This window comes from Podarcis gaigeae (assembly GCF_964106915.1).
Source record: "Podarcis gaigeae genome assembly, chromosome: 6".
In the NCBI taxonomy this organism is placed as follows: Eukaryota; Metazoa; Chordata; class Lepidosauria; order Squamata; family Lacertidae; genus Podarcis; species Podarcis gaigeae.
Window position 1 is genome coordinate 93,290,130 of NC_139682.1, and position 14,686 is coordinate 93,304,815.

The 14,686-nt window shown below is 40.4% G+C and overlaps 1 protein-coding gene across 47 annotated transcripts in view; it reads right to left on the bottom strand.

Annotated features, from left to right (window-relative positions):
• Positions 1-14,686, bottom strand: part of CEP350 (centrosomal protein 350) — a 61,434-nt gene that overhangs the window by 37,545 nt on the left and 9,203 nt on the right. For 39 of the 47 annotated variants that reach the window (XR_014565504.1, XR_014565505.1, XR_014565506.1 and 36 more), the window contains exons 2-10: positions 13,043-13,128; positions 11,836-11,879; positions 9,534-9,648; positions 6,898-7,021; positions 5,406-5,989; positions 4,566-4,679; positions 4,068-4,184; positions 3,716-3,862; positions 654-1,297 (exon numbers count right to left, since the gene is read on the bottom strand). Coding sequence is in view for 43 of the 47 variants with exons in the window: in XM_083743651.1 (XP_083599777.1) it covers positions 654-1,297; positions 3,716-3,862; positions 4,068-4,184; positions 4,566-4,679; positions 5,406-5,989; positions 6,898-7,021; positions 9,534-9,648; positions 11,836-11,879; positions 13,043-13,115 (1,962 nt within the window). In the remaining 4 variants the exon portion in view is untranslated. The remainder of the gene's footprint in view (positions 1-653; positions 1,298-3,715; positions 3,863-4,067; positions 4,185-4,565; positions 4,680-5,405; positions 5,990-6,897; positions 7,022-9,533; positions 9,649-11,835; positions 11,880-13,042; positions 13,129-14,686) is intronic. The other 8 variants (XR_014565503.1, XM_083743656.1, XM_083743666.1 and 5 more) reach the window with 1 other exon arrangement.

Consider the following 14,686-nt stretch of genomic DNA (forward strand, 5'->3'; position numbering starts at 1 on the left):
CAACACCCATGTTACCCAACGTCTGGATTCTTACTCTAAAGGTAAAGGTAAAGGGACCCCTGACCATTAGGTCCAGTCGTGACTGACTCTGGGGTTGCGGCGCTCATCTCGCTTTATTGGCCAAGGGAGCCGGCGTACAGCTTCTGGGTCATGTGGCCAGCATGACTAAGCCGCTTCTGGCAAACCAAAGCAATGCACGGAAACACCGTTTACCTTCCCGCCAGAGTGGTTTTTACTTATCTACTTCCACTTTGACGTGCTTTTGAACTGCTAGGTTGGCAGGAGCAGGGACCGAGCAATGGGAGCTCACCCCATCGTGGGGATTCGAACCGCTGACCTTCTGATCAGCAAGCCCTAGGCTCTGTGGTTTAACCCACAGCACCACCCATGTCTATGCAATGACAAATGCTGTGTGCTATAGCTGCAGCCATTTTTAACTCTGGGCATGTTTCTTGCTCCTACCAGAGCTACACACTGCAGGCGCAATCAAAACCTCAGTTTGAGCATTATTCGGCATGTGCAAACCTAATGCCTATCTTTTACTGCTGCTCATACTTTACAAATCTTTTCTTAAAAAAAAAATGACATTAATACAAACTTTCAAACTGCAAGGAAAAACCCAAACAAATCTTGCAAAATAGCTATCCCTGTACCTCGTGTCCAGGGACCAGGGGCTCCTCCAGTAAGGTTTGCTCCAGAAACAGTTTTGAGTATGTTTCTTGTAGTTGTTTGGTGGCTAATTCAGGAGCCAATGTTTCCTTGGTCTTATTAGCAAAAGCTTCTTTCTGTTTCTTGTAAAGTTCCTGAAGTCTTTTGTTCTTTTGTTCTGTTGCCACTTTCTGCGCTTTCTTCTCTTCATTCTGCCTCTTTTTCCTTTCCTCTTTTTGTCTAGCAATATACTGGCGAACTTCATCTGCATCATAATAGCGTTTCTTAGAAGTGACTTGAGGCTCTTCATTGGCAGAAAGCTTATCTGGCTTTCTTTTGGTTGGACTGTGGCTCCTAATAAATGCAAAAGGTGGTGATTTTTGATCCTGTCTTCCTTCATCCCTCATTTGTTCTGCACCCTGAGATACAGAGTCTAGCTGCAGGTCATCAAGCATTCCACGGATCTCCACGGGCAAGAAGTCCTTGTTTACATGGTCTTCTTTCCGTTTTGAATCGGGAAAAGTCGATTCTTTTTTCTTCGTGTTATTCTCCACTCTGACTTTACTTTGTGATCTTTCAGAATTTCTTGATCGGGTTTCTATGGTCACATCCAACTTGAAATTAGTGTCTGTCTTTTCACTGTGGAAAACTGGGGTGGGGATAGGGGGACAAAAGTAGTGTTAGACACTCTCCACTTGTAAGGCAAGGTGGATCTATTTATTTGACCTCTCATGTGGCAGCTTTTTGTTAAGTGTTAAAAGCCTGTCCACTTAAGCACTTTAGAAAGAAACCATGAGACATTCTAGCAAGGGCTACAAGAAACGAGCTGCAAAAACCTGAACACATCAAAAACAGAAATAGGCTGCAAGCGTGGTTGACGCTGGACTTCAGCTCGTGCAAGCAAAATTACTCCTTCCTCTCTTTCATCCTGTACCTCCCTGTCTGCATTGTAGTGCCCAAACCTTCTGGAGCAGTTTTGGAAAGTTCTACAGCAGAAAAGGGGAACGCCTCACCAGGATCAAATGTTCCACTTGTGAATGGACACTGTTAAATTTCATCCTGTACTGAAGCCAGAATGCAATGCATATTTTGCCAAGTGGGCTACTGTATTTGATATTCTTCTCAGATTTTCACTAGAAATGGCCATGCTGATGGGACACTGTGTGAACATGGTTCCTTATAGAACACATACAAGCAAAAACACAAACACACACACACCAAGTAGTAGTAGCTTCTACGAATTCTAATCTGGAAGCTTGGCCCTGTATCTATGCACAGCATCTTAAGATCCTTTGGGTAAACATGTTGGATCATAGTTCTGATAAGGATATCAGTTTATTCACTGGTAAAGAATTAGAGCAACTTCTGCAGTGAAAAATACCCACTTAGGTTAATTTAATCTGTCACCAAGCACCAGTGCCAAGATTATAAGAGTTTCCAATATTAGTTTACTTCTTTAATAGGCATATATAGTCAACCTGCCAAAATATGGTCCCAGGGCAGGTAATATGCAGCTCAATACAATTAAACCATGCAAAAAGATGCATCTTGACCCAATGTTGAAATGTATATAATGACAAGGCTAGAAACCATTCAAAGGAGAAGGCATTCCACAATCTGGGGTCCGCCGCAGAAAAGTTCCTCTTATGCACCAGTACCCCATGGACCACCTTGCATATGCTGCTTAAAACAACTTCCACATAGATTTTCAGCATTTCTAGAGTAAAATTGGCTCAATCAAGCATTGAAGGGCATTTATATTATAAAAAAACTTCAGCTGTGGCAATTTTTTAAGGCAAATCTGAAGACTTCTGATAAAGTGTATAGAAGCTGGATCAGCAGTCAGAAATCTCAACAGTTCTTGTGGGAAAAGACATTGACAGTGGAATGCCAAGAAGGGATTAATGGCTGAGATTGTATACAACAGCAACTCAATAATACTGAGGAGCTGAAATCACAGCCAAGGAAGGTGAAAATTAAACTGATTGGATTTGAGCAAGGCAATATCATTTAAGCTCCAATATCTCATGTAAAAGAGTAGTTATTTTTATCTATCTGATAGTCCCTTGGGTAGGAGGTAAACAAGGCTATTTAATTCTAGTGGCTCATGGCCATAGGCCATTTCACTTACTGAAAATGAAATAAACAACTTGAAACCAGCTGCGTCCCAATTCTATTGTTCTGTTTCAATCACAGTCACACATGACTTGTTGCACACAAGCTATCTCATCCGATACTGGATGGGGAAGTTACCAAACTGTCACTAGTCTAATGTTCAAGTTGTCAAAGATGCTGGGGTATTACCATCTGCCCTTCCTAACTTTCTTACAGTTCTAGCAGAAGAGAAGAGGAAAAGTAAATAGACAGTGACAACAAAGGTGTCAGCTAGGAGAGAAAACACGATCCTTCAAGATATCCAAACCAGAACCAATTTCCAAGGTAATGGTTGAGTTAAGAGCTACACTGGTGTCACCCAAAGCCTCAGGAGATCTCAGAAAACTAAATATATGGTGGAAAGCTCCTCAGACCAGAGATGGGGAATCTGTGGTCCTCCACTTATGTTAGACTATACTCATCCTGACCATTGACAATGATGGCTGAGACTGATGGAGCTGTCATTCAACAACACCCCTAATGCAGACAATGCAAATGTGCACTATTGCTTCCTTTTCCAGTTGACAGTTCTTCGTCAAATGCATAATGTCCTTTCTACAGCACAGCAAGAGCAAGCCAGATAGGGAGCAGTCTTTGTTGCGCTCGATGACCCAGAACACGACCCCGGTGCAAATCAGGGGTGGCCAATATTTGCAAAACCTCAGCATCCCATTCCCAAACATGCACCCCCAAGTGCAGCCGATCCTAGCAGTTATAAGCAGTGATTTGAACCCTGCTTTCGGCAGGGATCGGCTGCACTTGGGAGCCCAAGAGCGGAACCAATTCCAGAGGGGCTTGTGTTTGGCACCAAATTTGAAAGGCCACAAATGTCAGGGAACCATCGACAGCATGATTGCTGCTCCGCAGCCATATTATTATCTGCCCCATACCTGGTACACAAAGCTTAGCTTACCAGATTTAGTGGGCTTATCCTTGCCAGCTCTGTCAATGGATAATGGCTGTTGGTCCTGCTGCCCTACTTTAGGTGCTGGACCCAGTATCTTCTTTGCAAGTCTCAGTCCCTCCCGCCAGGATGATGTACATATTACACTGGTACTACCTAAAACAAAGAACCAAGAAGGACATACGGAGTAAATTTCCAGTGCTTCATTAGCAATATAAACTTCAGGACACCGCAAAGATTGCAAAAAAGGAGGGGGAGCACCAGTGGTGGAGGGCGGTGTCTAGATCAAAAGAAGAAAAAACTGAACAATGTTTAAAGAGTGCAAGCCAACGCTTGTGTTTAAATGCTAACTTGAATTGACCTGGTTTGGAATCGGGACTTGAAAGTTGGGCCACTTTCTGGATTTTGCGCACTGGTCTGGTTGCTTTTTTCCCCTTGGCTTTTCCAGCAGGTGTCTCTTTCACAGTCAAATTGTCTTCTGAAAAACAGTGTGAGAGAATCATTGCCACAACTAAAAGAACACACAAAGACATGTATCAGAACTGTAGCAGCTTGCCTTCTTAGCTAGTCTCTAGCCTATCGGAATTTAAATACACAACATCAGGCTTTCAAGATAGACTTCATAATCTTTCATTTTTGTTTTTTCTTTAATCTAAGAAGTCTGGGAAGTAGGGCTATAAGTTTTTGTTAATTTACAGGTTAATTATGTAGGATGTGTAGCTGTTCTTTGCTTTCCATGTGGCTATTAATAAGATGTTTTGTGCTTTTATACTGTAAACCATTCTGTGATCCTTTGAAGGATGGTATAGCTATGTAAATAAGAATAAAAATAAGAATAAGAATAATGTTTTCTACTTACCTGCTAATTGCAGTTCTAAGTCAGGACCTAACTCTCTACTGAGATTAATAAATTCCTCTTCACGCCACACCTTTCCATCAGGTGTACGGATCTTGGCTTCTGATGGATTGAATCCTAACAAAAGTAGTATACCTATATTTAGCTGACTTTGCCTTAAAACAATTGGTTAACATAAAGGTGACCAATGCATAATGTGGACATAATTTATCTGTTTTAAACATCCAATACATTTGTTACTGGAAATAAATAAACTCAGATTCCAAATCCATGTAGCATAAAATAGATTAAACAAGAAATTTCTGTACAGAATTATTACGTAACAGAAAAATAAGATACATTCCTGGAAAATAAAAAAAGTTGCAATGAGGGGGTCAAGTACACTTCAGAATAGTTTATACACATGACTGACTGGTGCCCACAGAACCGCTAAAATGCAAAGACTGTACTGTGTGACTGCTGTGCATGTACAGCCAGTGGTTTCCTACAAGCTGTATCAGAAAAATCTCTTGTGCGACCGTGACAGGCGGCAGCTGTGATAGTTAGCGCCAATGACAAGGAAACTAACGAAATAAAAGCAATTAATCCCTACAGTTAGTCACAATCCAATGTTTGTAAATTTAACTCTAAATGTATACAGTGCATCTGAACAAAAACATCTTCATGGATGGAAATGCAGTTAAAGTTTGGAAGGTAATAAATAATAAGAATTCAAACAATCCTTTGTCTTTATCTAAGGTAGGGTGCACCTATCCCAGAGTTGCAGCAGAAACCACGTTCTTGGTTTCGCAAACCAAATAAATATATTTCTTCTCACACAGATTCAATTTACAAGCTATGTACCTTTATATGAAGGAGCAGGAGGTGCAGCTGCAACTTTTCTGACTTTTGGAGTTACAGCTGCAGCAGGTATAGGATGGTCATCATATCCCAGATGATTTCCTCTGCTGCTCAGCTCTTCTGGGCGCGCCAATTGCTTCCTAATCCGTTCCTTCAGTTTTTCCAGTTTAGCCTCACGGCGATGCTGCTTTAAAATATCTAATCTGTGTGCACTGGATGTATTGGTAGAAGAAGCTGAGGATTCTGCCAGCTGCAATTCTTTAAGGTCAGCATCCTGGGTTGTGGTACTCTGAGAAGTTTTACTATATTCATCTCTAGATTTCTCAGCCTTTTCCTCCTCTGATACAGATTTGAAGAAAACCTCAGAATTTTGTAAGGCATCAATTGCTGGTCGGTCATTTAAATATCTGACAACAGTTTCATCGGCAAAAGATGGGCTTTGGAAATCTCTGCTGTGCAAATCTGATTCACTTTTTTCAAAGGTAAAATGTTTCATTTTTTCAGTCTTATTCCCTGCTTCTTTACGCTTTAAACATCTAGCCTCCGGTTGGTAAGATGTTTTATAAGGTGGGGACCATGGAGGGCCCCTAAAAGAAGTAAACATAAAAAAAAACTGAGAATCAGCTCTAAAAACATATAGTAAATACAGAACAAAAGATCTAACAAGACTTTTGCAAGTAGAATCGCTATTACAGTGCAAGTATCCAATTAACAAATTATTCTTATTTTTGTTGAATTTCTTATAATGCAGTTCTGAAGGTAAAACAACAGAATGTGCAAGAAATTTAGGTTCCTCTTCATAATCTTTTTTTCCTGCAAGACTGAGCTGCCTCGGCTCTACGCCTCTCCATCAAGCATCAACTGAAACCAGAATGTTTCCCAATGTACAAGATTGCTGTTCTCTAGGGCTAGAGCCTCAGCAGTCTACAACTGCACACTGAACATTAACAGTGCAGTGGGGGTATATATTTATTTTTTCCTGCATGGAAGTCTTAGGCAGTGAGGGACTGGAACCAAATTTTTTTTTTGTCTCACGTTATGCATCTGAAAACCTAAACTTCAGTCCTTTTTCCAGGGTGGTTTAGGTTTTAGAGATTCTGCTCCTTCATAGCTCAGAATTATTCAAAACTAGAGGTGGTGCTTTTCCTTCAATACTAATCTCCCCTGCACCATGAATTTTCTCTATGAAGTGAGGAAGAGCCCTCAAAATCTTTGTTGCATCCTGGATACAGGCGAGGGAATACAAGCACTCCTAACAGTCTACTCTAACAGACAACACAGTTAGTAAGCCAATTCCCTTTCCCCACTCCATTCCCTCACCCCTCATTTAACTGACATCTTCAACAGTCTGTGCAACGTCCAGCTCACAAAAACCTGCTTGGATTCAAAGGTGGGATAGGAAGTTAACAAATATTCGTTCCTTAAAAAACGGCAGGTTCTGTGCTGATGGTTTGATTCCATGACTTAGCAAACTTTCCTCTTATTTCATACTGACCTGAAAGAAGCCACAAGGGGTTCATGAAATTCAACATGTCCATTCTTTCCAACATTGCTATCCAAAGTGGTGGTACGAAGGGGGCAGCGAAGGGACCTCTCCTTCTGGCTGGAAGACCTGGAAGCTGAAGAAGAAACCAAGGAATCCTCTATGCATCTTGCAGGGGTGTGTGTGTGTGTGTGTGTGCTCAATTAGCACTCAGGAGTACATTAAATAATCCTCAGAGTCTCTAGAACGTAGTTTCAGGCGCTCAGAAATAAATGGTCAGGAACTGGAGCAAAGTAACAAACTTATTTTAAAACTTTGTAAAATATATTAAAAGCCTGCATTTCGGGGGTTGCCTGTATTTCAAAAGAACACTTAAAGGACAGCTTGGTGAACTCAATTCCTAGTCAACAGATAAGATTCAACAATAATGTCCACGTTTTCCCCCCTCGCTGGAAAGTTTATGAGCCAGAATTTTTACAGATTTTATGCTATTTGTCTAAATGGTAGCAGAACATCCATCATTCCCAGAGGGAAGAGGGAATCATATTACATGGATTACATTGTATTATTTTAAAATTAGCTTTAGCTTCCAATCTCAAAGTATTTTCAATGAGGCCTTCTACCGAACACCCATCTTCCCTGGCCTCAATGCTGAGGCAAAGGGAACAGTTAAAGCACTAAAAATGAATTGTGTGGGGAAGCAGCCACAGCCCTGTGAGCCATTAACTGAAAGGCCTTAACTATTGTGCCAGTGAACTACTTATGAGATCTGGTTCCAAGCAGGGAAAAGACCAGCACCTGCTGTTCTTTCTGCATACCTTCCAGCTTTGCCTTTCTCAAAGTCCTATGGTACACTCCCCAAGGCATGATGATGATAATGATTTATTAAATTTATATACCACCCTTCATCAAAAGACCACAGGGTGGTTTACAGCATAAAACACAAAATACATAATGTAATAACAGAGAAAAAGAAAAAAGGGCAATTCCCCCCCCCCCCACACACTTTAAAATGCCATAAATTGATTAACAGCTGAAGGTCGGGTTGAAGAGTAAAGTTTTCACCTGACCCCTAAAGATATGCAACACTGCTGCCAGACGAGCCTCCCTGGGCACAGCATTCTATGAATGGGGAATCACTGCAGAAAAGGCCTGTTCTTATGTTTTCCCCCTTCAGAACTTGCCTGGAGGAGGCACATGAAGAAGAGCCACAGATGATCACAGGATCTAGGTCAGTTTATATGGGAAAGGTGGTCCTTGAAGCATTGCGGTCCTAAGCCACAGAAGGCTTTATAGGTTAAACTAACCCTTTGAATTGGGACCAAAAATTAATTGGCAGCCAGTGAAGGAGGGCCAGGACTGTCATTATATGCTCAAGATGCCTTGCCCCAGTGAGCAACTGACCACTGATTTCTGCATCAGCTGAAGTTTCCAAACCATCCTCAAAGGCAGCTCCACATAAAACACATTGCATTCATCTAATCTAAAGATTGCCAGAGTGTAGACAACAGAAGTTAAGCTCTCCAGACAGGGGGACAGCTGAACCACCAGCCCAAACTGTTGGAAGGCACGCTGTGCCACCAAGGCCACCTGAGCCTCAAGTGACAGGATTAGATCCAGAATAATGCCCAAGCTAAGCACATGCTCCTTCAGATGGAGAGTAACTCCATCAAGAGCAGGCCATCTCCCATCCATCTGGTCTAGGGAACCACCCACTAACAGAGCTTCAGTCTTATCGGGACTGAGCTTCAGTTTATTGGCTCTCATCCAGTCCATTACCAAGGTAATGAGTAAAGATATGAGACAGACTCCAGCCAAACGACTTCAACAATTTAACACAAATGCTCAAATGGACCTTAGTTTTACATAGACTCTGATGTCAGAATGAAAAAGCTGTGATCACCAATCTATTATGACAACGCAGACACTGTTTCCAAGATACTCTACCTTTAACATTCCAAGCATACTATTACCAAGGCTACATGTGTGCTGATAATGTCATAACAGAGGCATATTTCAAGATTTTGGGCTAATGAATAAGTTGCTATTTTATAGATGTAAAAGCCATCTTGGATGATTTAACTGGAAAGATAGGATTTAACAAGCTGTTAAATAAATAAAAAGTCCAATGGACACAGATACACAAAAACTGAGGCAAGAGGTGCAGAACACCATGGTAACATTGCACTACATTTTAATAACCAAGGGATAGTTACATAGATCAGTAATCCCCAACCTGAGCAAAACAGAAGTTTGTTTAGTGTTAAAGCATGCCCAAATTGTGGCAGAAAATAAAATGCTGTGCTATTACAAGTTTTGAAAAAGAACACACCTGGTTAATGAGTACTAAAAACTGCCCCACATGATATCTTTATTTTTGTTCTTTATGGTACCTTTAAGCATCAGTTAACAATGGTAGTGCCCAAACAAAAATTTAAGTAAAAGTACTTCCTAGAAGAGGTAGCTTCTTATTGCAGGAGTTGAGAGCACCTACCATTTACCATTATATATCACAGAAGGTTTGCCTCCTGTGCCAAATCTTTTAGTCTTCCAATTTGCCAAAGGTTGTGTGAGATGGGCATCCCAAACTGGAGTGTGAACCACCTACAAGCTTATTTGTGGAATGACTCTTCTAATCAAATACATACCTTTCCGACTTATTTTCCTGGTAGTACTTGCGGATGGCTTCTTGCTGTCCATGACAGGCTCCAACACAGCTGTGCTGTTAGGAGCTACTTCCAATTTGTTCTCAATGTGTTGCAACTAAGATGTTGATATATAAGAAATATGTGTATTAGAAATTAAATATTTAGATCACTTCTCACATTCACAAAAAAGCAGAGAAGCCAAAGCTGTACAGATTGGATAGATTTATAAAAGGCTGAAATGCCTACCAATCAAAGTAGAATGGAGTTCAGTTTGTAACTTTGTACAATCATTAGTCTCATCTAATGTGGAGCCCATGTTAGATTATGAAGTTGAGTTCAAAGTAGGTTTCATTGAAGACATAAGTGGCATTTTCCAAAGATGAATAAGACAAATATATTTTAATATTTGCCCATGTTGAAATATATGCACTAGGAATGAAACTTGTACAGTAGTTTTAGACTCTAGATGAAGTACGTACAGGACAGGACATTGTTTAGAGGATCCTGTTCATCTGGCTGCTCAACTTGGAAGAGGGGGGAAAGGCTAAATAGCCCACCTTTTAAAAACAGTTTCAGGGACTGCAAGAGTGGTTTACAGTGCTGCAGCTAATGCAAAGCCCTTTCTCTTTCTTTCTTTCTTTCTTTCTTTCTTTCTTTCTTTCTTTCTTTCTTTCTTTCCATTGTGTTTTTCTTTACTTGCAATATATATCCATGATAAACAGTGATTCATACACAGAATACACACACACACACTACTTCCACCTCACAGATGAACCATATGTCTATATAATTACATTTAACTTTTAACCCATTTTGGTTTTTAAACAAAACTGTCATTCCACAAATCGCCATGACTTCTTGGAGGCTTATAGCCATGTTCTACTGATGTTGCATAGGTACTAAAACTATGCCAAGATAATTGAAAGGTGGTGATTTTCTTGTTTGTTTGACTCTTTCAGCCATGAGTTGTCAGTTTGTCCATTACATCCCAAAGTTCTGAGTTCCAGATCTCAAACAGGTCTGAATTTAGAGTCTTTCTTTCTTTTCTTTTTTATTGGGTTTTCCACACACAAACAACAAGAAAATAAAGCAATCTTTTACAATCAACATTTTAAGTCATCATATTTACACTGTGTGTCCTCACAGGAAGGCTTCCTTCCTTCCCTGCTTCGGTTTTCTTGAGATATATCCCCTCCTGTAGATTCTTATTCCCATTCTATGCACATCACAGGAATTATGTTAACCCTGCCATAGTTTTTAAGCTTCTACAGTTTGTTCTTATATATGCCATAAATTTACCCCATTCTTCATCAAACTTTGTCCCTTTTTGGTCTCTTATTCTATATGTCATTTTAGCTAATTCTGTATATTCAAAAAATTTAGCCTGCCATTCCATTACCGTGGGAGTCTCCTGTAGTTTCCATTTTTGAGCCACGAGTATTCTCGCTGCTGCAGTAGCATACTGGAATAATTTATTATCTTTAATGAATTTAGAGTCTTTATGAATTTAGAGTCTTTCAATGCTTTGCAACATTATAAGCCGTGCAGCAGTGAGTAATGAGATCTTTGTGGGAAATTTGTTGAGCAGTTTCTGAATAATATGGTGATAGTGCTATTTTAGGATCCAAAAGGATATCCTGTTTTGTGATAAGGCCTGCTTCATGATATACTTTTTTCCAAAAGAAAAAAAAATTGGGGCATTCCCACCACATGTGGATGAATGAGCCAGTGCCATTTTTCTAGCAGAAGAGGTGCTGGAACTCACTATGAATGCCTCCGTTCTCCTCTTATAATGGCAATGGCACCCACCTGAGTGGTGCTGGAACTGAGTTCCAGTGAGTTCTGGCTGAAAAAAGTCCAGTGTGTGATATTATATTTGGCTTACAAAACTTGGGATTTGAGGCAAATTTTCTATAACACAGTGATCTGGCTCAGATAATGATTATGGCAGACCTTCTGCCTGCACATTTCAAAATGTGGTTTCATATCCTGGTCTACTACGGTTAACTAGAGACCTCTTTGTTTGATTGCTTGCACTGCAAATGGAAGAGAAATGGGACCATGCATGCAGGCAAAGGGCATATTCACCTCTTTGGCTTCTTAAGTTATGTGACCATCCAAATGTGGCTTATATTGCTGAAAGGGGGGCAGGAATATGTATCTTCCACAACCACCTACTAGTTGCAAATCACACACAAAAATTTTCAATTTTCATTTAATATGTTTAGAACTATGGAAAACTGGTGCATACATTATTATTTTCACAGGCCTTTTCCTCTTTCACTGCTAAAATAATACTTACTGTTGCATTAGTCTGTGAAAAAGCATCCCGTGCTCTGGTTAAGACTGCACAAAGAAATGAAAGCAAGTTTTTTAGTTTCATGATAGCTTCAATGCATTGTTAGAAACTGAAATATGAAAGCTAGGAGCTAAATGGCACCTTAAGCCTAGGTTATGGGTGCAACAATAGAATGTCTAGGCACACTTTTTTATACAGTAACAAGAATACAAAGCTGAAAATGAATGAACTGCAGCTAAATTATTATGTTCATTTTTCACATGGTCTAGTCCTTCCCCTGCCCCCCCCAATATTCTCAAGAGGGCCTCTTCTCCAGTCTTCAGAGAGTAGCTGGAAGTGGGGGGGGGGGTCCTCTTTTCTTTCCACTCTGCAGTTTTTTTAACTGACATCTTAGGCACAGTACTGCGCCCAGAGCTCAGAAACTACTCACGCTAATGACATTCCCTGTCGCAAAATGCACCTAGAACAATGTAAGTTTTGAACACTGCTTCAATGGCAAATATTTTGCATGTTTCAATAATATTTTAAAATGAGTATAACTTAGTTATAGTAGGAATTTTTTGCTTGCATGCATAACTGCTTGACATTATCATTCTCTCCCTTTGGGAGAAACATTCAGAAGCTCATCCTTTACCTTTTAATTTATGTGATTATATTTTTTGTAACTTACTGCAGTGATAGGATTGTATAGGATATCTTCACAGAAATTAGATAACATGTGAAGAAGCAGTCCTTCAAACTCAAAACTGCAGTAGCACTGGCTTATTAAGAGAAATGCTAAGAAAAAGGACTTAATTGGGTAGTCAAAATAATTTGCTTCTGCTACCTTTTTATACCTATGATTCCTTTACTTTGAACAGCTTATTTTCAACTAGTTGTAGGACATATGCAAACAGCTTTAAGAGGATTTTTAGTCAGAGAAAATGCAGCTTCCCTGAAAAGCTGTGACAATTGTGGTTTCAACACTCTTTAATGCATTTTTATTGCAAAGTTTGAAAGTGGCAACCTGAATGTGTATTAACAGAAGCAGGGAGTAAAGAAAGAAAGCCAACATCATCTGACCACTTTCCCAGAAACACTATTTCAAAGCAGATCTAGAAGCCATTATGTCTTGCATGGCAAACTGCACAACACAGGCACACGCTGCCAAAATTTAAGAGACAGTCTGGCAAAACTGCTTTCAAACTTAGGCAACAAAATAAATCCGAACCTTTGACGGGGATTCGACTCTTGAACGACCTTGGATTTTGTAAAGGCACATCATTCAACTCGTTCCTCCACATCGTGTCAATTCACCTAAAACACAAACAAATATTCACTAAGAAATCAAATAAAACAAAATCACAAGTGCATACAAAAAGTAAAGTGAACACCATGCACAACTAATGGTTTTTCATCATCCTGGAAAAAGTGACAAGTGGGATGCTGCCTCAGGGTTCTGTCCCAGGCCCATTGGTGTTCAACATCTTTATAAACCTGGATGAAGAAATTGAGGGGATGCTCATCAAATTTGCAGGTGACATCAAACTGGGAGGGGTAGTTAATGCTGCAGAAGACAGAATTGGGATTCAATGTGACCTTAAGAGATTGCAGAACTGGGCACAAACTAACAAAATGATTTTCAGTAGGGACAAATGCAAGGTTCAACATTTTGGGCAGAAATAACCAGCTGCACAAGTGTAAGATGGGAGACACCTGGCTTGCCTGCAGTACATGTGAAAAGGATCTTGGTGTCCTGTTAAACCACAAGTTTGGCATGAGTCAACTGTATGATGTAGCAGCAAAAACAGCTAATGCTATCCTAGGCTGCGTCAACTGAAATATGGTGTCCCAATGAAGGGAAGTAATAGTACCACTCTATTCTGCCTTGGTCAAAAGACATCTCAACTACTGTGTCCAGTTCTGGGCACCACAATTTAAGAAGGATATTGGCAAGCTAGAATGTGTGCAGAGAAGGGCAACCAAGATTATCAAGGGCCTGGAAACCAAGCTTAATGAGGAACAGTTGAAGGAGCTGGGTATGTTTAGCCTGAATAAGAGGAGACTGAGAAGACATATGATAGTCATCTTCAAACATCTAAAGTGCTGTCATATGGCAGATGGAGCAAGTTTGTTTTCTCCTGCTTTGCAAGCTTTGGCGTCAAGTTACAGGAAAGCAGATTCTGACTAAACATCAGCAAGAACTTTCTGATGGTAAGAGTTGGGGTTTTTTAATTTTCTTTTGTTGAAGTAAGATTTAACTGTGGACTTCTCAGTTCCACTCTTAAAGTGGTATCTGACTGAGTCATACTCAGAGTAGACCCAATTAAATCAATATCTTAAGTAAGCTACGAATAACTTATTTCATATACAGTGGTACCTCGGTTTAAGAACAGTCCTGTTTACGAACGATTCGGTTTATGAACTCAGCAAAACCGGAAGTAGTGTCCAGGTTTGTGAACTTTACCTCGGTCTAAGAATGGAATCAGAATGTTGGAGGGGCACTGGCGGTGGGAGTCCTCATTAGGGAAAGTGTGCCTCAGTTTAAGTACAGTTTCGGTTTAAGAATGGACTTCCGAAAGAGATTAAGTTTGTAAACCGAGGTACCACTGTATACACATACTGCTTAATTATAAGAAAAAACCCTCAAAACATTTTGCAGTGGGTCTATGCTGAGTACGACCTACTTGGCTACCAGCCAAAGTGACTCCACCAGTTGTCTAAATACTGGGGGGGGGGGTGGACCCTGGGTAGCTATGTCCATTCAAAGGTGACTACGGAATTGCAGCGCTCATCTTGCTTTCAGACTGAGGGAGCCGGCGTTTGCCCACAGACAGCTTTCCAGGTCATGTAGCCATCATGACTAAACCGCTTC